This window comes from Mycteria americana, chromosome 1 (assembly GCF_035582795.1).
Source record: "Mycteria americana isolate JAX WOST 10 ecotype Jacksonville Zoo and Gardens chromosome 1, USCA_MyAme_1.0, whole genome shotgun sequence".
Classification (NCBI taxonomy): domain Eukaryota; kingdom Metazoa; phylum Chordata; class Aves; order Ciconiiformes; family Ciconiidae; genus Mycteria; species Mycteria americana.
In genome coordinates this window covers 118524673-118547991 of record NC_134365.1, presented here as the reverse complement: position 1 = coordinate 118547991, position 23319 = coordinate 118524673, and the positions used below count along the sequence as shown (strand labels likewise).

The following is a 23319-nucleotide window of genomic DNA, read 5'->3' as shown; positions in this document are numbered from 1 at the left end:
GGAACAGAGGATTTGCATTCTCTTGGAGGGAGCCCCTTCCAAGGAAAAAACCCACTCAGTCGCCTTTTACTAATGAGTACTTTCAATCTAATGGTTAATTTAGAAAGAAGTATTATCCACATAAGGAACTGTTTATATTAGGGAAGTAAGAGTTTTCCTACTAGATCAGTTGCATGTGCTTTAAGTGCCCGTGAATCACTGCTGTCCGTCAAGCAGGAGAAGGTGACTCACCAAGCCATTTTAATAGTGTCTGTAACAGTGCTGTTGGTGGGAAGTTTGGTAAGTGCATTGTTATTGCAAGTGCTCTGACTGTGTCCAGTCATGAGCTGGAGAGTTGGGCAAGGCTTATCCCATCCAGTGGTCTCTTGCTAGCAGAGACCAGTACCAAATCTGTTCAACAAGGGGACAAAGACACTTAGAACCTGCCCCAAAACTTTTTGCCTGATCCTTGCTAGCTGAAGGTAGACATTTTTCTAAAGCAAAAGGGTTTTTTTCTGTGTATCTTCTAAATCTCACAAGAATTTTTTAGCAAATGTGGCTATAGCAGACATACAGAGGTATGAGTATCACGAAAGTGTAGTATGCAAAAGCTATAGCACCACGTATATTAGCTTGATGTAGCTTGCATTATGTTTTTATTCCCCACTGGCTTGCTTTGCATGAAACCCAGTGTTCATGTGAGGAAAAAACATATATTTAAGTGGGTTGCTAATACTTTCACTAATATTTACCCAATTGGTTCATCAGTTAAATTGTTCTCTGAATTTGATGGGGCTGTGATAATTCCACTTCATTACACTCAAATGCTATTAGGGCTGTCCTGGCACGTGGCCTGCTTGCTGGGCCTCGCTGCGTTCGTGTTGGTAACAATGGCACCATTCAGTCCGTCTCTGGTTTCTCATTCTGTGGCACATCTCTCTGGCACAGGGCATTCCACCTTTTCCTCCTCTTTCCCTCCATTACTGTCTGCTGAACCTCTTTTCATAAACCCTGGGCATTTACACCTGATATGGTAGCATTGCCAGTGTAAGAAACGGTGCCGCTCCTCCATCATCTTCAGCAGCCGCAGGGATCCTGGATCCTGGTGGAGGCTGTGCTACTACTTACTGCCTCCCCATCAAAGCACTTGCATAGTGCAGCACAGTCGCTAGAGCCTGTTTAGTTCCCTTCTTCAGCCACTGGTCTTTATGTGACTTTCTCCCTGCTTTCCATTGAGCAATCTTAAATCGAAGGGACAAAGCCCCCTGTTTATTCAGTTTGTTGTCTCTATGGTCTAAGACCTGTTGTGTTTGCAAAATGCCAAGAACTGCTGTTCCCCCAGACTTCTCTGTCTTGGAGGAAATACGCTTTCTTTTCTTTGCTACATGCTTTCTACTTGGTGTGACCAATTTAATGATTTCCACCTCCCTCTCGCTTTGCCCTCTTGTCCTCCCAGGCCCAAAGCTGGGTAAACACCAGTGGGAAGGCTAAGTGGGGCAGCACAGATTTTAGTTCCAGTCTTGCACTTGGTTCCTGGGATGGTATCTCCGGGCAAAAATACTCCTCTGTGTGGAGACAGCTCTTTGCCAGCCTGAAAATACAAAACACAAGATCTCCGGCGAGGTGCAAAATATCAGGTGCAGTGTCCTGAATCTTACACAGAGCTGAATGAAACTTTTGGGGTTTTTAACCAGTGAAATAAAACAGAGCCCCTTGATGACAGCAATTACAAGTCAAGAGTAATGTGCTGGTGATTTGTTGTAATGTGTGTATAATGTCCAAAACTGCAGGCTTCAGAGACATGCATTCTGCAGTCTTCAGCTGTCTCCCAGCTCCTGCGATGTGCATGGCACATGCCATCAGCATCCTGGTGGAGAGCCGCAGGGACGCTGGGCAAGAGTCAGAGGGGTGAAGACTGAGCCACGTCTGTAGTTCACTCTCGGCCTCAGGAGTCTTTGCCTGGTAACTCCTTCCGCCGAGGAGTGAAATGCCTGTTTTGTTAGCAAGCCACTGTGGCGCATCCCATCATGGACCTGGGATGGTAACATGTCTTCCTCGGAGGAGAGAGACGTTGCTGTTGCCCACGGGACTCTTTGAGAACCTGAGCAGAAAACGTGAGTGATTTTTAAATATCTCTCATCAAGGTTACTCAATGTTCACTTCGTGTCTGGGCAGTAGCCTCTGGTGGCCATGTCAGTAGGTACTTGGAAGGCTGGAGTCCAAAGCTAGGGGCCCGTGTATCCACATCGATCTTGTCAGTGGGGAGCTGTGCTGCTCACGGTGCGAGCTGGGATGCTTAATTTTCAGCATCCTCATTTGAAAATTTTCAGGAGTAGTTCTGTGTCTCCAGTGATGTGTTCATCAAACCCTGCCAAGGTTTATTGCTTGGCTTGGGAGTGTTACCCCTTCCGCCTCGGCCCATTTCTGCGGAAGCACAATACTAAACCTCTATACTTTCTGCTGAACTCCTAATTGAATGCGCTTCAGTGTGTGGATTATAGCACTGCAAGATGGCCAGAGCAGATGCTGGCTGCTTCTTGAGAGCTTTTCATACCCTCCGATGAGAACAAGCTGACATTGCAGCAGGAACTCAGAAGTCAGAGACCTGTGCAATGAATGCTCTTAACCCTACTAACCCCAAGACTGATCTTCTCATACAGCAGACTTCCGAAAGTGCTAAGCTCACTCAATGCTACGTCTCATAATTCATGAGTGTGAACAATATTAGCAGGCTGTAGGTTTTGAACTGTTTTGACCTTTGTGTGCTCAGACCCTCCTCCTACCAAAGGGTTTGCATCTTTTGGCAAGAAGTCTTTGATATGGGTAATTGAAGAGAGGAAAAGGGAGTGCAGGGAGCAGAGAGAGATTAGGGGCAGGGCTGCAGCATTATGCTGAAAAGATCTTTTGACCCGTCCAGCCTATCACTTGCATTGTGGTAAAGATTATAAAGATGTTTGGAAAATGTGCTACGATTTAAGCTCGTGAGCTTATATAACATTCAATCCTGAGTTTTCCATCCTTTAATTTTTTTATAAATAGTAAGCCGTTATGCCCATGTATCAGTTACGGAGTATAATCCCCATTTATACTCCGTATAATTCCCCCTGGATGGGGAAACTGAGGCAATCAATGCTGTGTCTCATCAAGGCTACACGAGAAGGCTGTGTCACGCTGGGCATGAGGAACCTTGAGAGCCTGCATTGCAGCGCTGCGCGTGAACATCTCCGTGTGCACTTCTGGTTTTGAAAAAATACTCCATCTGCCAAAAAGCACCAGGAAAGTTTTATGCATACACTGGCTGGCAAAATTACAAATCCTATCTACCTGAAGTTGGTGGTTTGGTTTAGTAGCTCTTTATTTTTTTAAACTGACTAATTCTAGTTTAAGCATGAAGTATGCTTCCTAAAAGTTACATCAGCTAAAATTTTGGAATTAACTCTATACTTTTTGTATAGCATGGATAAAATAATTTTGAGACAGATTGTGTATTTATTAAATCATTAACCTAAAATAAAAATCTCAAAACCTCAAATAATTTTTGTTGCCACCATTATGCAGTGTTCACTGCAGAATGCAGGTTTGTTTATGCTATATGAGTGGCATGCTCTTTCCCTTTAAAAAAGTTAAGGAGGAAGAAGGGCCCAGAAAACAAATGCAACCCCCAATCATTCTATGGGAATAATTATCCCAGTGAACATGGGGGATCCCGTTCCGTTCTTTGGCGCTCCGGTTTTACGCCGATGTAGCTGTGTTGGCAGAGAGGCAGTGCCTCGGGCGTGTGAGTGTCGAGCAGCCATGCCAGTCCTGGCTCCCTGACACGTGGGGTCTCAGATGGAGTGCTGTCATCGAAGTTGCACCATCCAGCTTTTCGTGATGGAATGCAAAAACTCACTCGTGGCAGTGTTTTGTAAACACTGGTTTCTGAGCAGCACCAGTTCCCCTCTGCAGGTATCCCTCCTTTGCAGTGCTGCAAGAAATGGGAAGATAATTGGCTTCCAAAAAACAAGTGTATTGGAACAGCAGGAAAAAAACGCGTGGTTGTGAAAGCTGACCTGTACGGGGAAATGACTGCGCTTACAGGAAGCCCTGCTCAGCTCATTCACATGTGGTGGGAGTAGAGGATTATTGGCCTGTCCAGAACAGCTTGTCTATCACTATGTGTTGCATTAAATAACCAGACTGACTAGGATAACTGTGCTCATTGAACAGGGAAGGAAGCGCTTATTCTTCCAGCTGGACTCCAAGTCTCCCTTGAGAGGTAGCGTTTATAAAGAACGAGCCCATCCGTTACAAATTAATGCCTTAAAAGTTAGTCAAATTCAGCAACACCCCTCCCCTCCCCCTAAGGTTTCCTCATCCAGCTCTTGCTCCACAGGAGGAAGGTTTCAAACCGAGCTCGGTGGAGGGTTTCTCGGTTTCCTCAGAGCTGCTCTTGGATGCGTAGAAGACTGGTGCTTGAACCAACACGTAGGAGCTTGTTTTCTCTCAAAATAAATACTGCATTCTGCCACCTCTTCTCAGAGTCTCCTCGTTTTTTTTTAAACTCGTAAATCAAGCACCAGCTGCTCTTGCAGGAGAGGTAGAGGCTGAAATTCCTGTTGTTTTGGCCATATTTCTCACCTCTTTGCATCTTCCCTGGTTCCCTCTTCTCCCGAGTATCTAACATAAGATATTTCTCTCCACTTACAGGGCTGGGCCTTTATTTGTCCTCCTTCAAAACCTGCCACAGATGCCTCTGGGTGCTGAGGTGGTAGTGGTTAGCCCCCTTTGGGCACTCGCCTTGTGGCAGGGGACAGGCTGAGCCACTAAGCCTTCGAAACCTGAATTCGGTTGTGTTGTTTCCTGTCTTGCTCAAGCCGTCCATATTCTTGTCTCTTCTGATCCTTCGACTGCAAGTTCTTGGGGACTAGGAAGGGTCTGCTGTCGTTGCAGTATTTTGGCAGGGTCTATCACCGTGGGGTTCTGGCCCATCGTTAGGTTTTGTGATGTAGAAGTGACACAAAACAGAAATAATCTTAAATACATTAACTTCTTAGGAGAAAAAAGAAAGTACCTTTTTAGTTATATAATTTGCAAATTACAATCTTGGGATGTCTAAAATGTACCTTCAACTGTAGGTGTGAAGGTACAATATCAATGTTTTCTTTTCAAAACGCGTAGGTTGATTGCTGCTTTTCTTGACACTGCCAGTTTCTGCTACCATATGTTCTCCTTTTGCAAAGCCTTTAGCACTGTTAACTTCGCTTAATGTAAACAGATGATGCTGTGTCTTATATTCCACAATGCTAAGGCTGTAGAGGCACCACCTGAAATCGCACGTGTGTGACTGGTCTTTCCTAAACTGTGCTGGAAGTTCTGCCTACTCCGCCTTTTCTTCCAGTTGTTTGTCTTAAGAAGAAAAAGAGATGAGGGATTACCAGTGCCAGACAAAAGGAGGGTGTGAAGAAATGTGGTGCCACCTGGGTGTTTCGGGTCCTGTCGGTGTCTCTAGAAGGCCAGGCTCGGCCGGGCTCTTCATCTCACGCTGTGTGTGTCTCACAACTAGGACGTCAACGCAGGCGAGGGGAGCGAGTTCACCGACAGCGGGATCGAGGGAGCAGCCACCGACACCGACCTCCTTTCTCGACGCTCCAATGCTACCAACTCGAGTTACTCCCCGACGGCCAGTCGGGCTTTCATCGGCAGCGACAGCGGGAGCAGCTCAACGGGCGACGGGCTTCGCCAGGGGGTGTACGAGAACTTCCGCCGGGAGCTGGAGATGAGCACCACCAACAGCGAGAACCTGGAGGAGGCCGGCTCTGCCCTCAGTGATGAGCAGAGCAGCGGCACCCTCAGCTCCCCGGGGCAGTCCGACATCTTGCTGACGGCCGCCCAGGGCACGGTACGGAAAGCCGGCGCTCTGGCAGTGAAAAACTTCCTGGTGCACAAAAAGAACAAGAAAGTGGAGTCGGCCACCCGCAGGAAATGGAAGCACTACTGGGTTTCCCTGAAAGGTACAGAGCAAGTGTGCAAGGGTTTATCCAGATGGGTGTCCGTGGTGTCCCGTGGGTTGTGTGTTGCTGCAGATGAAGAAGCCAGTAGCCTAGAGTCTTAACAAAAGCTGCTGTGAACGTCAGTATAATTAACAGCAAGTGTGAGGAAGTGGTCCTGATGTTTTTCAGAGCGGGGTTTTATTTGATGGTTGTTGATATACTCGCACTATGGCATGCTCGTAGTCCAAGACACATCACTGTGCTGCACTGGAGTGGGGTTCATACCCTGCTTCGAGTCCTGCTGGCACCACCTGGGGTGGCTTCTCCGAGCGCTGAGTGTTTTTCTTTTAAGAAGCATGTCTATGGCTTGCTCACAAACTGATTACCTGTGTGCAGCTGCAGGCACGTGGTAGTGGGAGTTTGCTAGTGATGGCCCTGGCATGCCTTCAAACAGGGGTTCTGTCTTTCTGTGCATTCCTCTCGAGCTTAGTGCTGTGGGCCTCTCCTTCGAGATGTGCTTCACGAGTAGACACACCCAGCGAGTTGCAACACGGTCGCGGTGTGGACAGGAAGCCACGGTTTGGTCATCGAGGCTGGCTTGTGACTTGGGAGACGTTGGCTCTGGCCACATCACCCATCTCGTGGTGGGCAGCCCTCGGTGCCCGGCCGCCCTGCCGGCCTCCTCGGCTGCCTGGGCCATCGGGCCCTTTTCGCTCTGAATTTTTGCAGTTCCTGCTAGGAGGGTGCTCCAGCCTTGTTCGGGGTCCGAGTGCTTATAAATACACATACGTGTTAACGGAGCAGCAAAACTCAGGCGCTGGCCTCCTAAAGCAACCTCTAATTAATCTTCATGCGGTTGCATCAGCAGCAAAAGGGGAAGCAACGCTTGCAGGGTTTTGGGACTGGCCTCGCTCTCCTCTGCTGCGACCGGCCTCATCTGTGAGCCAGGGGAGGCAGAGCCATGTCTCCTGCTGTAGGTGGGATTCCCGAAAAGCTCAGTACAGTTAAAGTCCTGCTTGCAGAGCACCATTTTTAGAGCACTTTTTTTTTTTTTTTTTTTAATTTGCAACACTATTTTAAAACTAACAGCAAAGTTAGGTGGCAGCTCACCCACCTTGGGGTGGTTAGAGAGATGGGGAAATGAAAGAGGAGAGAAGGGGGGCTCAGGGGCAGGGGCAGCCCTAATCTCCTGGGAGGAGGGCCCTGTGGCAGGAAGGTCTTGCTGTGAGGAGCAGGCAAACAAAGGGCCATCTGGGAGGAAAAAGGGGAAGGATGAGCGAGGAGGCAATGTTATTTTAAAGTGCTTTGGCTCAAGTGGAGTGTTTGCTCCTTAGATTGCGGGTGCCTTAATAATGTTAGTGTTTAAACGAGGCTTTGAAGTTAACAGCTGCTATTGTTTGGCTGCAAATAGTTTTCTGAGAGGCTAGGTAACAGGGCATCCCTTTGCACCGAGAGGGCTGTTTCCAGTGGCAGAGAAACTATGTGCCAGTTTTAGTTTAAAACAACGGTAGATAATGGGGGAAGGCGGGAGGGAGAGAAGAAAACCCTTTTTGGGGGTCTCCCAAATTGCAGGCTTGCTATACCTTCCCCTCCCACCCAGCCCCGAGAATTGTAAAGATTATTTTGTAAAACCAAGGAGGTTGGTTGCTGTCCCCAGCTAAAATGCGGTTTTGTTTTTGGCCGTATCGCCGTGAGTCAGAGCTGAAACGTTATAGTGGAATAAGGATTTGGTTTATGCTTTTTGTTTGTTTGTTGGGGTTTTTTTGTACATCAGTCTTTCAGTAAGCACAGCTCATTCCACTCTATTTTTCTTCCAGTTACTCATCTGCATCCAGTAATTAAATCACTTGGTCTTTGCCTTGCAGGGACTGTAGCAGCTAGCAGCTGCAGGAGGCTGGGGCAGGGCCATGGAGGTTTGCCTGGGGGTCTGTCTGCTCGGCAGGGCCGGCTCGCAGCTGGCCGGCACTGCCAGGGGAGACGCGCTCTCACACCTGCATCTTCCTTTTGGTCCCCTCGGTGGGACGGGGTGGCTGTGGAGGACCCCCGCTTTGGGATTTATAATGATGTTTCTCATCTGGGGCTGTATTTTACTGCCCATGACTTTCTGGCCTCATGTTTGTGGCTCTGTTTTAGCAATCCTAGGGCAAACAAAATGGCCCGCTGGGGCACAGCTTGATGTACCGTACAGCTCGTGGCGTGCCCCCATGGAGTGGAAATCGCCACCTTGTTGGGCTAAAAACTCGGCCATTGCTGGTGCTGTCTGCTGTGGGGCTGAAAACCTGAACCGGCCCTGGCAAATCCTCCCTCATCCCTGTGACAGTTTTACGGATAATTTATAGTCCCAACTATTAGTGCTGAATAGATGCGGGGTGGCTGTTGCGTTTAAATGTGTTGCTTGCTAATATATGATCATCTCTTTTAGGATGCACGTTGTTTTTTTATGAGACTGATGGCAGATCTGGCATTGACCACAACAGCATCCCAAAGCACGCTGTATGGGTGGAAAACAGCATAGTGCAAGCGGTGCCTGAACACCCCAAGAAGGACTTTGTCTTCTGTCTCAGCAACTCCCTTGGGGACGCCTTCCTCTTTCAGGTTGGTCTGGTTCGAGGGTTTTACAAAGTTGTTCTCTTTTCCTCTCTCTCCTTCATCTCACTCACCAAGGAGGAAATTTTAGCTCTGGTTCAAATTGATGGAAAAATCCTGCTGACTCCAGTAGGTTTGGGATTTTCCTCTCGCAGTGCAAGAGGAAGGACACAATATATTTGGTAAACACCACTCAAGAGACCTACCACCACATGTGAATCACTGTCAGATCTGCTGTTTTTATTGACTGACTGGACCCTCTTTGTGTAGATGGTTGGAACAAAGTAAGAATTAAGAAATATTTTTACATCCCTGTAAAAACTGGGAATTTTGCATGGTTTGACAGCGTGCTTATAAGACACAGATCAGGCCAGTTACCATATAGGACATACAGTCGTGCATTAAATGTGCTGTAACACTATCTGCATCTCGTAAGAGATGTGTATCAAAGATGCGACCTTGCGGAGAGGCTCAAGGTGTTTACAAGACCAAGAGGAGTTTGAAGTGTAAGGGCATACTTGGACCTCCAGGTGCTCTCCCAATGGCGCTGCAGAATCCAGTTGCCCCTTGTTCATACAGACCTTACTCAGAATCTTGCTGTTGCCCAAAAGGAGACTGAAAGTGCATGTTTAGTCTTTTTAATCAGAAAAATAGAAATGTCTGAATTTCACAGGGTACGTTTTAAAAAAATCCAATACTTATATCAAAGACCATACATTAGTTGATGTGTTTCACTGAAAAAGATTTCTATATTTTGGTAACTACTGCTTCTCTGAGTGATTTTTAGGTTGGTATTCCACTTTCTTATTGCAAGTTGTCACTAGTCAAGGTGTGATACTCTTATTTGTAATTACCAGCCTGTGCTGAGGTGGTGCCATTTCCTCTTTTGATTCAGGTTCTTCACCGGAGGAATCCCTTATTTATTTCCCTTTCCAGTGACAATGTATTCAGAGTTTCTTGCCTTCTTAAACCAGAAGCTACTCTGTGGTGGGATGTGCCCCCACGTCATCACTCCCCTGTACTCCAGAGCAAATCTTTAAAATTACACTGTCACGTAGGTCCTTGCAGCTGTCCTAAACAAGGGGCTAGATTCTCAAACTAGTGCAAAATAAAAAAGCCTTATGGACTCAAAGGAAGTGGTGCTGGCTTACATCTTGAAGACACTGAGTATCTGATTGCATACTGAAAAAAAAAAAAATCATTTTTTTGCAGACTGGCTTCTCTGCCACCTCAGTCTGTTTTTTCCTTAGCTCACAGTGTAATACGGCACTGCGCCTTTCTACTTCATGCCTTTCCTGGGCAGGGTACGTGTGTTTTGCCACCTGGAGAGCTTCATCCAGGAGTTAAGCGTGGTGCTTATGGTCTCAGTATGTGCTTGAAAGGCTGTGGAGCACCACCTCCTCCTGTTCTACTGGTACGAGCTGTAAAATCTTTTCCATGCAGTTTTCTAAGGAAAAACCTTAATTCTCATAAAATTGTCTGTGGATGCTAAATACTGAAAAGGTCACGTTCAGTACATTTCTTTTGTGGCAACACAGGGCCTTATTCATTAAAAGCTCTGCGTTATTATGCTATGGGTAGATTTTCATGTAACTTTGTGGGAAAAGGCAAAAATGAGCCTTTTCAAATGAAAAACAATCATTTATATTGCCTTGCAGAAATTTTTCTTTGGTGTGTCCCTTCTGCCGTAGAACCCATGCATCACTAGCGAAGCAGAAGCAGAAGAGAAGGAAGGGATGGGTTTGGGGAGAAGGGAAGGAGACCAGCTGCAGTGGTGGAAGTAATGTGCGAGTGACTGTGCTGTAGGGCTTGCTCTGCTGCGCACGGAGCAGCTGAAGCACGTGTCAGGCTGTTCAGCAGTGTTACTTAACTGCTCATGTCATACACGTCCGTCCACACATAACACAGTGCTGTAGTAGCGGTTTTGGTGAGAAGAAACTACAGACCTGCAGAAGACTATTTCTGTCCTATGGAGACTGTGTACTTAGGGAGAAAAATAGGGTTGCTTTGTAATGCGTACAGATATTGGACATCTTGTAACAAGCCTTCCCACTGCATTGCACCTAGAGACATCACATACCTCCTACACGATGATTCCTTGCTCAGTCAGTTCTTATCATGCCTACACAAATCCATTACTTGCAGATGTCACATGCATTTTCCAGGAGCTCAGAGCAACTTGTGACACCACATACTTATGTATCAGATGTTTGCAGCTTGTTTATGTGGTCCTTTCCGTTGAGAAACAGAGTGATTCCCCTTGCCTACTCATCTACCAGAAGAGTCTTCAGCTCCTAAAATCCTTTCCAGATTTTTTTTTCCCCTCCTTGTCCCCAGGAAACCAAAAAGAAAACTGAATCTAATGGTATACAGATAATATTTTAAAATTTAATAAGATAAAAATATGGTATCTTGCTGTTACGATTTTGCTAGGAATTAACAAAACATACCATCTCATTATAAGTCCAGTGGTAGTCTCTTCTCTAGTGGGGGCTAGGTTTTACCACCTGACTGTAAGCAAAGTGTCTTCTGTTCTGCAGATAATTTCTCTATTTTCAGCAGAAACTCCTCAGCAAGGGGAGCTCAACATGTCTTCAGCAGTGGCGGTAAGACATTGTAAGCCCCATCTATGAATGAGAGCTTGTCAGTGTTATTACCTGAGCAGGGAGCATCTCCAATTTAAGCAATATACTTTGTACAATACCAAATGAAGACAAGAAAATTGGGAGTAAGAGATTGGTCTTTCCAGGGTAGACCCTATCTTCTGCTTAGGACTTCTAACCTGAGCTAAGGAAAATGATGTCATTCTGGGACATGTGTGCTTCACCTGCTTCAGTCCCACAGAAGTTTTGGGAGCATCGGTCTGAAGTCCTGCCTGTGCATACGTGATTTCCAGCGCCAGGCTTCTGTGGGAATCTCTCCTTGGCTTCAGTAAGCCGTGTCCTTTGCTGTTAGTTGTCACCGCCAGGAGAGCAGTGAGGATGACCACCTTCTTCTATGCTAGCAACTGTCATACGGTGCTGTCTATTTATAGATCAGGTATCATCAGAAAGTTTAATTAGAACAAGGTGGTTTGGCACCTTGCTACTTTTTCAGCCATGAGCCAAATACCAGTGTGATTACTGCTAAAGGCTGACACTCAGAGAAAGTCCGCTGCAACCCTGAGTTGGCTGTAAATTTTGTTTTACAACCTACTGTAAAAAGGAATGAAGTTTAGTAAGAAGGCTAAGAAGATTTCCTTTTTATTTTGAAAGTCTGGAAAAGGAATGCTTTGAAATATTCTTCTTTGTCTGTCAAAAGCCTTTAATCAGAATAGTGCTCTTCCAGAAAAATATACTGGTGTCCCATGCCCCAGCCCAATGTCTCATAGAATCATAGAATCATAGAATGGTTTGGGTTGGAAGGGACCTTAAAGATCATCTAGTTCCAACCCCCCTGCTATGGGCAGGGATACCTGTTGCTCAAAGCCTCATCCAACCTGGCCTTGAACACTTCCAGGGAAGGGAAGTATTCCCTTTTCCTGAACCGTCACACACATGCTTGGGAAGGGATAGTACCAGAGCTGTAAAAAGTAAGATGAGCCTGGCTTTAATGATAACAGGGTTGACTTCAGAGCACTTTGGGACCTTCAGAAATGGAAAGTTTGTTTGTCTATTCATCATAGGTATCATGGTCACATTTTATGCCATCAATTTATTACTAACTGTTGCATGCCAGAAAAACTCTACATGCTGTGAAGAGCACAGAGACTGGTACATTCCCTGCCTTAAGGAACCGGGAGTTTAGAAAACGTCATTATATGTTGAGCTACAAATTATGGCAGCATTGCATTGAACAAGGAAGGTAATTCCTGAGACCTTGCTGGGAAACACTGTACAGCTGCAAAGCACAGATATAGGTGTAATTCTAAGTGCTGAATGCCTAGTGCTGAGTTAAAAATGGCCTGCTTAAGAATGATGGGGTTTTTATTACTTCTCTCATAAGTGGATTTAAGGCTTTGAATCTTAAGATCAAAGGGAAAGGAAACTCCTTGGAATTGCATTTGTTAATCTCCAATCAATTTTAAAGAGGATCCTGACTTCTTTTCTCCCTTGTTCCTTCTCTTCAGACCTCTAGCCAGACCGAACTGGAGAACTGGATCACTGCAATCCATTCAGCTTGTGCAACCGCGGTGGCAAGGCAGCATCACAAAGAGGACACCGTCAAGCTCCTGAAAACAGAGATAAAAAAGCTGGAGCAGAAGATTGATATGGATGAAAAGATGAAGAAAATGGGTGAAATGCAGCTGTCCTCAGTAACGGACTCCAAGAAGAAGAAGACCATACTGGATCAAGTAATCTTGCTTGCTTCTGTGAAATAAGCCCCTAGCAATATATAAGGCCTTCTTCAGATTAGCGGTACCTCTGTCTGCTCCCACTGTGCCATGCGTGTGTGCTGGCAAAGCTCCCCAGAGCAGGTGGGACTTGTGTTGGCAGGAAAGCTGTGCCGGCTGCCCTAGTTGCACCCTTTCGCCAAAGAATGTGCACTAAGGTACAGCATGGGCTGTCTTCTCCTGGCCACCATGTGAGGGATTTGGCTAGCTGCTCAGAGGTTGAGTGAGGGCTTTAGGGGAGTGAAGAGGCTACCAGGCCATGGCAGCAGGATGCCTTAGGAAGAGCTGGTCATAGACCGACAAATGCTGCTGTTGCTGTTGTCTTAAGAGTGCAAGAGGCTGGTTCTTCTGCTGGCAGATGGGATGAAGAAGCCATCCCTGGTTTCTACTCGTTGCGAGGGCTTGCCTTCACGTCATGGCTGCAGCCCTGGCTGCCTCTTGGGACCGCTCCTTCAGACGTCAAGTGGACAGTGTAGTTGCATTTGAGAAGCAGAGAGCCTAGAGCAGATGTCTCTCCTGCTGCTGCAGCGGCACCTTATTTTAGGAAACTAACATATGGCTCTTGCTTCACTAGTTTGTAGCTCTTTTACCACGGCTGCCAAACGTGCCTGTAATGCAAACCATAGGGAGTGGCCAGGGCCTTAATGTGCTAAGCTAAAGAGATTTCGTACCCCCTGGAAGCCTGTGAGAAGTGGGGAGAGAGGGGGCAGATGCTTGCCTCTGTTGAAAGGGCTCCACTCAAAGGCTGTCAATCACAGTGAGAGGGCAGAGCAGTCTCTCTCTTTATGTAACTGAGTTTTTCTAAATGCTTTGAAACTGTTTCCTATCAGCAATTTGAGTTATTTAAATAAGTCCTTACATAGGCTGATTATAGTGCTCTTCCGCTGATAAGATTAATTATCCCCAGTGCACTACACTTTTTCAAGTATGGCGAGCTCCATTGATGCTTACAGTAACACTGCTGCTGCTGCGGCTGCTGATTCGAGGTGCTCTGTATGTGGAATTCGGTGGGGTTTGGTCTTCTTGTTTCTCAGATGCCCTTGATACATGAAAGAAGCCTCTTAAGGGACTGCTCAGAAGAGAATCCTGGAATACAAAGAAAATTAAAAATGACATTTTAATCCTATTAATTAGCATTGTGTCAAAGGAGCAGTTGTCCAGGAGAAGACTTCTGCCATGAACATAAAAAAAGTTGTTTTCCATCTAATGAAAACTTCTTTATTATTTGTGTCCTTTTTGGGGTTGGGAGGGTAGGGGAGAGTGGGAAAGAAGGGGAATCAATGTTCCTTGAGTGAGATCAGCATTGGTGAAAAAGGTGTGTTGCTGGGAACAGTAGAATTTTTTCAAGGTATTTACCACCCTGATCATCCTCCTCTCCCCTTCTCTTCTTGTATGTCTTGCTCCTCAATGTTTGCTGTACACAGATCTTCGTTTGGGAACAAAATCTTGAACAGTTCCAGATGGACCTATTTCGGTACCGCTGTTACTTGGCTAGTCTCCAAGGAGGGGAGCTCCCAAACCCTAAAAGACTGCTAGCTTTTGCCAGCCGTCCAACGAAAGTTGCAATGGGCCGTCTTGGAATCTTTTCAGTCTCGTCGTTTCATGCACTGGTAAGTTTGAACAGAGGCCAGGGGTCATCTTTGCCAACCTGCAAATTGCTTCTTGTGTCCAATGCAGAGATCATGTTGACAAACAGCAGTCTGTGCCTGGGGGGTGAGCCCTTACCTTAGCATGCAGAATATTCTGCTTCCTGAAAGGTGTCTGTGTCCTGGATATAGAGTAAAAAGCAGATGCTTGCAAGCCATGGCCTTATGGAAGTGGAAGAACCATGTTTCTCCTAAACGTGTGATTTTGAATTTCCAGATCTGCACTATAAACATGTTTTCTATAAACAGATCTTCCTGTTACAAGAGCAGGCCCATCTCTAATGTCCGTGTACATGGGCTTGATCCAAAAGTCCTGTGAAGTCAATGGGAGTCTTTCTGAGGCCCTCAGCATGTGTTGGCTTAGACCTTCTTGGGCATGGCTTGCTTTCTACCATATGGATGAAACTACTGACCAATTAGTCTAATACCCGGTTTCCAGTGATCAACACCTGATGCTCCACAAGGGAGGGGAAATGTTCTCTGTTGCTTATGGTGTGGCAAATAATGTTTAAAATGGCTGTTTAAATTTAAATAATGTAACAACCCAGCTCTTAAAAATACAGGGAAATGTATTGCAAAGTGGTGGTTTTTTAATGAATTTAAATCAAGTTCCTGTAGTTTCGGCTTGGACTCCTGGAGCGTCACAGAAATAGCTGAGCTCCACTGTTGTCTTGTAGATGTCAGCTGTACCCTTCAATTGAATCCAGAGCTGTAATTCAGTCAGGGGCGTTTTTATTCTTTTATATATGAAAAGATTAGCGTCATCATCCCGATAATTGCTGGTGGATTTATATTTTTTTTAAGTGGCGGGCTGTAATTTGCATTTATGCTTATTTTTTTGCATCTAGCAAAGCACTGAGCATTAGCCTGAAAAACAGTCTGCCTCTTCATGCTGGTGTCTCTTGAGAGCCAAGTGAAAAAAAATATGTTTTGAATATGTTGTGTTGGAAAAGACACGTGCTTTCTTCTCCTTTAAGCAAACTCTCGTGTCCTCCTTTGCCCTCAATAGCGTGGAGATGGTGCAGTGAGTCTCAGACTCGAGCTGGGTGCTGCATGGTGATAGCGTGGCATCCCTAGCTCTCCTGAAGATGTTCCTCAGTACATTAGTCAGAGGATGTGCTGAGTCTCCCAGGTGCCTCTGCACAAAAGTCCCAGGTACAGCTAAGAAACGTCTCACAAGTCCAGGCTGTGGAAATGGAGACACTTGCAGTAGTGTTTAAGCTCTCCTTTTCCTTGATTTCACCATTACTCATACAGCAACAGTTCCCTGGGTACACAAGCCAGCCTTCTGTTTGTCCCATCTTTATATGGGTTTTTGTATCTGCTGCACCCAAACAACCAGTTTCTCAGCTCTGTAGCTTGGGGCATCACTGAGAGATTCGGGTGTTCCCGCTGGGGTTGCCAGACGACAGTCACATTTTGCTAGTTTCGGCTGTGGGAATGCAGTACAAAGGTGTTCCAGGAAGCGTACGGCCAAGTCGGCAGGGTGGGTCTGTCTGTCTGTCTGTCTAGCTTCGCCTTGCGCTCCCGTTCATACCTGCCATCTCCTACCACTCCCTTTTTTGCAGGAGAGGAGCTCGCTCTCCTGAGGCCACCTCCACATGGGAAATCTGCTTAAACTTTGGCCTAAACGCTTCACCTCTGACTAATGTCGCACTAATTTCTACCAGAGCTTCCTCATTTGGGAAACGCTCCCCAAATATTTGGTCTCAGTAAAGGCAAATATCTTTTCTCTCCAAAGGGGTTGCCACAGGCCGTTTTTCAAGTACCCAAGCAGTTAACACTGCTCTAATCGAAAGGGTCATTTCAGCACACTTTTTTCTTCCTGTGTTTTGCTCACTCCTTCAAATGTGCTATCTTTAAGGAAGTGCAGGTTTTAAATACCTTGACCTATTTGCAAGCCTTTATCTGGCCTTGTAACAGTTATGAGTCAGTTCCAGGATGCCCAGAGTGCTTCCACAGGAAAGAGCAAAGAGAAAGACTGGGCTTTTCGGAAGCCGGAATTCTCAGGTTTTGTGTGTCCAGCTTTGAAACCTTGTTAGAAAAAAAAAAAAAAAGAAAAAAACCCAAACTTTTCACTGGTGCTGAGGCTTTGCTCTGTGATGATTAGGCTGCTTCAAAATATCTCAGATTAAATGTCAAAAAAAGGGGAGGTAGTACCGTCCATTTTAATTTTTGATGTTTGACGTTGGAAGAAGTGAGTTAAATTGCAGTGAGAAGGAAGTAGCCTGGCAGCATTACCATTGTCCCTGTTGTGAGTACACATTGTTGCCATAGTATTTGCCTTTTTTTTCAAACCAGATTCCACCGTTTGTTAGATTATGTAAGCCATGGTGCTGTGGGATGCTGCGACCTTTGATTTTAAAACCATGTGGCATTGACAGGTGGCGGCTCGCACAGGGGAGTCCGGAGTGAGGAGAAGGACGCAGGCCATGTCCAGATCTGCTAGTAAACGGAGAAGCAGGTTTTCTTCTCTTTGGGGGCTGGATACTACCTCGAAGAAAAAGCAAGGGAGGCCAAGCATTAATCAGGTAAGTGTGTGGAAGTTTGTGATATTGTTATTTTCAAGGCTCATTTGTTAGCATGCAGAATGCAGCTCATGTAAAGAGTCACTTGCATCAAGCACTTACACATCCAACCTTAACCTTGCCTGTTTAATCTTTCACGGTGTATAGTCATCTCATTCCACATCCTCTTCAAAAATCAGTGACTGTAATTACAGATAAGTATACAGCAGCTCCTGTAAAACAAGGTTTGGAGTTCACACCTTCTTTAGCTGAATTGGTTGCATTTCTGCTGCTGTTGCATTGCTGCTACTTCTGCTTTTGCTGGAGGTACTTTCCCTAAACTCAAGAGTAACAAAGCAGCAGTGTAAAACAGATACAACTTTGGAAGGAAAAAGAAAGTGCAGACTTGTTTGTTTCTTTAAATTAAAATTATGAGTTTGTAGAATACTTTAAATGTAGCTGAGTTGGAGGAAAACTTCCTAAAGTAAGAAAAAGCTTTGCATTTAGTAGGGGCAGTCCCTGTTTTGCTTCAGATTTTTAAAAAAGCAAAAGCTGAAACGTTTCCACCCAGTCACTGCCCAGATCTTTCTCTAGAAAACGTGTTTCAGTGTGGTAGGAAGGTGCTTCCCTGTTATTCTTTCCTAACATCCCTAATTATAGCTTTCAATTTTTGAGAGCCATACCTCATCTAATTGCAGGAAATGTAGGCTTTGCTTTTCTTTCTCTTCTTTCACTTTTTGAAGGGAGAAAGGCTTGGGACACATGTTGTTCTGTGCCCTGTGATTTCTTCTTCCTCCTGTTAAAGCAGCAGTGGGTGTTTGTTTTGTTTAGCAGAGGATGAATGCTGCAAAATTGTTTAGTTTGTTTTTAGCGAGACATTAAAAGTTCACCTAATATTTTGTGGCTGAGCAAAAGCTCAGGGTTTTGCTGGGAAGCAGCAGATGCCTCCATGAGTGCATTCCCAATTCTTTGCGCTGGTGCTGTGGCATCCTTGTTGCTTTGTACTTATGTTCCCCAAATGAAGCGCAATCCCTTGTCCTGAGCTAGGATCCTGCCCATGCTGTGTCTTCAGACCTGTTTTTTTTCCTGAACTCACCCGGGATAAATGCATTCTTCACGCTTCCTCTTCACGCTTCCTTCCCCTGCCCCCACCCCTACCCCTACCCCCCTCACTCCTCAATAAGCACAGGCATGAAAAGGGATTTTGTTCCAGGTTAAAGAAAAGTCATACTGGAGAGAGTCAAAGAAAAAGTAAAGTTTTGAGAAAGTAGAAGAATGTCTAAATGTAGTGCCTGAACACATTTGCCCTGCTCGTGTGTAGTAGCATGCAAAGTATTGCCAAGTTGCAGCAGTAAACTGTAAATCCCTAAAGGGCAGTGACCTTCTCCCATCCTGCATGGTCCCTGCTTCGTTTTAGGTACAGGATAGTTAATAGCCAAACCCAGCAACTTGATCATAAAGCTGTGCTGATGTGGAACTATAAAACTTAGCTTTTCAGTTTTAATGATCAGCTTTTGCTGCAGTAACAACCCTGTTTGCCCATCTGATGCAGTCCTGTGTTGATTTGAGGTGGATCCTGTAAATATTCACATTCTGTCATTCCTCCTGCACGGAGTCCTGTTGATTTTGGCTCTCTGGCTCGTGCTGGGTTACCAGCTCTTATTTCATTAGAGAAGGGTTACGCTGACTTGTGGTACTTCAGTGTTTGCTAAGTACTTTTTGGAAGCTGGTTTATTACAAAAACAGCTAGAAGCGGAGCCCTTCTTCAGATTTCTTAGCCTCAGCAGAGGTGGAGAAGCGTTCATTTCCCCCACTTTACAGGTAGGAAACAGCACAAAAGGAGATAATTTGTCCAGCTCCACCAAGTAAGTCAGTGACAGACCACTAAGCAGAACTGGCCTCTAATCTTTCATCATGGTGCCCCATCACCAGCTTGTCCTTCACCCTCCCTTCCCTTTTAACAAGCTGATATTTTCCTTTTCTGTGTTCTGAGATGAATGGTTCTATGTTTCAGTTTGATTTCCACGCTAGATGTTAGATACACTGTTTTCCCCTTAGTGTGTGCTGCAGATGGCGTGGAGGCACATTCATGTTTTAAAGCAGAGTCGCTCTGTTGTTCCTCAGGTGTTTGGTGAAGGAGTTGATTCAGTAAAGAAATCTCTCGAAGGAATCTTTGATGATACGGTCCCGGATGGCAAGGTAAAACAGCAACTCTCCATCTGCCTCCTTCCCCCTCCTTTGCAGCCAGCCTAAATGTAGGGTTGACTCTGAGATGCGAGAGGGAACACGGAGCCCCCAGGAGAGGAGAGAAGAGGGACCCTCTGTGTGCTGTAGGGCTTGTAGCCGCTCTGGGAGGGTTTGAGCTGGCTGCCACAGTCAAAAGGGCTTGCTGTGTGTAGCATCCTACGCGCGGCTGGAGGTGCCAGACCCGGAGGGGTGTTAGCACTGCGTGCCAGGGAAATGCCTGCCCACAGGAGGACCTAGACGTTGCTGGTCCTGCAAAATGGCTCCTTGTGAGCCATATGGGGTTTTCATAATTTCGGGTTGGCACAACTGTGAAGCGCAGGGCTTTCTCTGTTTTGTTCTCATGCGCTTCTGTGAGCTTCTGTGTTTGCAGCCACAATTACAACTGCTTTCTCTTTCCCCAGAGAAAGTCAGCTATAAAACAGCATTAAGACAGTGCTAAGAGGCACATTCTTCATGTAGTGAATATGGGTTTAGCTGCGTGAGCCCACTTGCAGCAAATAGGGATTCTGCAGCTCCATCACTTCCTGGGGATTTATAGCTTGGAGTGCAACTTGGATGTATAAAAGACAGTAAATTCAAAATAAATGCTAAGATTTGCTATTTTGCCATTTCTAGGTATAGGAACTGTAGCATCTACAAGAGTTTTGTTGGCCTTGGATGGGTTTACCCAGAAACACAGTGCATTTAAGTTTTAATTTTAAATCTCTTTTTATCACTATTATTTTTTGTTGCGTTCCTGGCATTCCCAATAGCCATAGGGTGAAATCCCAGGAAAAGAGCATTGCACCAGTGTAGCTGTGCGGGTGACATGGGAAGGCAAACTTTATACTGCTCAGGTAAAACTGCAAAGTTTCCTGTCCAGACAAGCCTTCAATCTAGGCTTATGAATAAAAGGTCTTTTCTGTAAGAGGGCTTTTTGATACAGCATAGAATGTTCCTTACACTTGTTATTGATGAAGAAAGAGATTGTATTTGGCTGGTAGAGTGTTAATGGATTTTGTCTGTTTAGAGGGAAAAAGAAGTGGCACTGAGCAGTGTCCATCAGCACAATCCCGACTGTGATATTTGGGTTCACGAGTATTTTACGCCGTCTTGGTTCTGCCTGCCGAACAACCAGCCTGCTCTGACAGTCATCCGTCCTGGGGACACCACACGAGATGTGCTGGAAATGATTTGCAAGGTAAAGGCTGCGAGCGTGCCCTGGAGCAGGGTGAAGTGTCTACAACCCTGAGCCCTTTCAGTTGAACCTCACAGTGACTTTCTTATATGCCAGTGCTCAGACCGCACTGTGTTGAGGGATCAGTTGTATGTTAGATGAAAAACATGAATTATACTGAAATTTTCATGCTAGCACCACACAAGAAAAATTCCTACAGCTGGAGCTAAACTTGGCATGGGTGTAGGGAGAGGAAGGCAGACTAGTTTTTGCCTTTTCCACTCTGGCCGCTGTGCATGAGCCTCTGAAGTGCTGTCACACCCTGACTCTGCCTCTGCTGCCACCGCTCACGTACCCACCTGCCCACCCACTCCCCCTCCACTGGAGACCAAGGTGTGTGCAGGACCCTTCTCCTCTCCCCATCTGCCTCCCAACATCCTGGCCCCCAGCCCGCTTCCTTTCACTGGACGCCCCGTAGCACGGTAGGGCAGTCACCCTGTCCTCACCCGACCACCCTGGTTTCCCCCACCTCTTCCAAGCCCTCCCATGGCCCGTTCCCTTCTCTGCCAGGCAAGCGGGGTGATCTCACCTTTTCCCAGGTGCCAGGTCGTCCTGTTTGCAGGTGCTGTTCCTCCTTCCTTCCCCCTGCCGCTTCCTCCTCTCCGGCTGGCGTGGAGGAGGAAGGTACGGAGAAAACAGCAGCAGCAGGAGTAGGAGAAGGTGCCTGTGTTTGCTGTCTGCATTGCAGAGTCAGACTCACCTTGTGTAGGTGGCAGGAGGGAAGAGAGAGGAAAGCTTTTCTCTGCATTGGGGGGGTGGAAGAAAAACCACCTGGATTTCTTTGCAAGATGAAGTATCAGAGACATTTGGCCATTAAAAAGAGTTACATCTCAGCAGAGAAGTTGAAAGCTTTGACAAATTAAATACAAGCTTTCAGTTCTGGCAGCTACATAATGTATGTTTTCTGCTAACCAGCTGACTGCAAGCTAGACCCAACTCATGTCACGTGCTGTTCTGAAAAGTGAGTCCTCTTTTGTACAACAACAACAGCAAAAGAAAAGAAAACATTTATTACTATTAAGAGCTTAACTTTGGGGACTTTTAGAACATGTTGCATGTGCTTCCAAAGAGAGGGAAGGTGAGAGAAAGGCATTTGTTTGCAGTAATTATACAGTGTGCTCATCTCTCTGCCAGGTGCACTATTAAAGAGTGCTGCAGCTTGTGAAAGCTCTTCATTGTATTCAGGAAAAGATGACATTTTTGGAGAGAGACATAATAGGGAAGCTGGATGACACATTATTAGTAATGATTTATTTTTAGGATTTATATTTTCCTTTGGGTAAGAGTGATTAACTCAGTGGGCCAAATCCTTAGATGGAGTAAATTGGTGTAGCTCCACCGGTTTCAGTAGGTGCCTGCTGAGAATCTGGTCTCTCACTGTGTGTTTGATTGTTGTGGGTGGTGATGTATAGGGAGAAGGGGAGGTGGGTGAGTGTTTGTTTTTTGAAGAGCTATTATCTGTTTCTTTCTGTAAGAGTGTTCAGTCTGGAAAACACTGATGGATGCTTTCTTTTCTGTAGCATTTAATAATCAATCTCTTTCTTCTGTCTCTTGCATTCAGCTCATTTTTTCCCCTTTAATATCTGATCCACATCATTTCACATCAGTTTGCCATCTGCCATCTGAGAACCAGTCAAGTTCTGGTATAGTAAACATTTCGAGATCTACATTTCATATAAACCTCTTCATTTTTGTAGATGTGGTTAAATCTATCTGTGCTATTAAACTGAGCTTGATTATTCTGTTGGAGAACATTAAGTGCACTCAAGTCATTGTAGAAAATGTGTTCTTACACTAACATTGCTGCTTGTTATTATACAGCGAGTTAGATTTTGGAGGCTGCTTTGTGACACTTCTGTGATTCAAGATTGGTGGGAAGAGAGTTTAAAGCGTATTTTAAAGTGGTTTCTTGAAGATTTCTCCTAAGATTTAACTAATAACATCACTTGGAAGGCAGGAAAAGTCAGTGTATATGCATTAAATTGTTTCCTATGGATAATACTGAGCAGTGTGAACGTGTGTATATGTATTACTAACATTTTCATAATGGTATGTCTTAAAATTGAATAGAAACACACACACTGTATATGGATTTAGGCAGAGCCAGTGTGGGGAGAATAACACCAAAAATGAAGCATAGAAGCCTACATGGCATTTAGTCTTTTGACTGAACTGGATAAAAAGCGAAAAAGGTTCTCTTTTCTCATGATTTGCATTTTTCAAATAGAGCTGCGTGAGGGACAAGAAGCAGATTTCCCCTAGGTCTCTGGGTCTGTGCTCCAAGTCTCTGAGAAGTTACTTAAGCCTGATGCTCTGCGAGCTTACTTTGATTTTGAGCTGGTGCTTTCCTACTGAAAAAGCTTGGGCCACACAAGTGCGAAGCCAGAGTAATACGGTGGGATGGCTAGCGTGTTTCCGTGATGCTGTCATTTCAGCACTAATGAAGGTCTCCCCCACTAAGCTGAAAGAATATGTCTGTCCCTCGCTTTAACTAGAAGGGAGCCGAAATGGATGAATAGTTCGGGTTGTGTGCTGACCCGCTACACCACACGGAGCCTGTTGAATCGGATCACACCCCAGGCTGTAAATTCTTCTTCAAGAGCATGTCCGTTAAGCTGTTGGGTTGTGCTTTAAATTGGGTTAGCTGCTTAATTTACTCCAGACATAGCCAGAGTTATTAGGAGAGAAATAAATAAACCAAGAAGCTTATTTGGACTGCTAAAAGGTATTTTGGGTGGTCTCGAAAGGATATTAACATCGTTAAAGCTGCCCTGTTTCTGCTCCCACCTTCCCG

At 45.5% G+C, this 23319-nt stretch overlaps 1 protein-coding gene across 13 annotated transcripts in view; it reads left to right on the top strand.

Annotated features, from left to right (window-relative positions):
• Positions 1-23319, top strand: part of TIAM1 (TIAM Rac1 associated GEF 1) — a 194372-nt gene that overhangs the window by 120428 nt on the left and 50625 nt on the right. For all 13 annotated transcript variants that reach the window (XR_012777875.1, XM_075517327.1, XM_075517310.1 and 10 more), the window contains 7 exons: positions 5525-5972; positions 8374-8546; positions 12646-12870; positions 14334-14519; positions 16940-17086; positions 19187-19261; positions 20319-20489. Coding sequence is in view for 12 of the 13 variants with exons in the window: in XM_075517327.1 (XP_075373442.1) it covers positions 5525-5972; positions 8374-8546; positions 12646-12870; positions 14334-14519; positions 16940-17086; positions 19187-19261; positions 20319-20489 (1425 nt within the window). In the remaining variant the exon portion in view is untranslated. The remainder of the gene's footprint in view (positions 1-5524; positions 5973-8373; positions 8547-12645; positions 12871-14333; positions 14520-16939; positions 17087-19186; positions 19262-20318; positions 20490-23319) is intronic.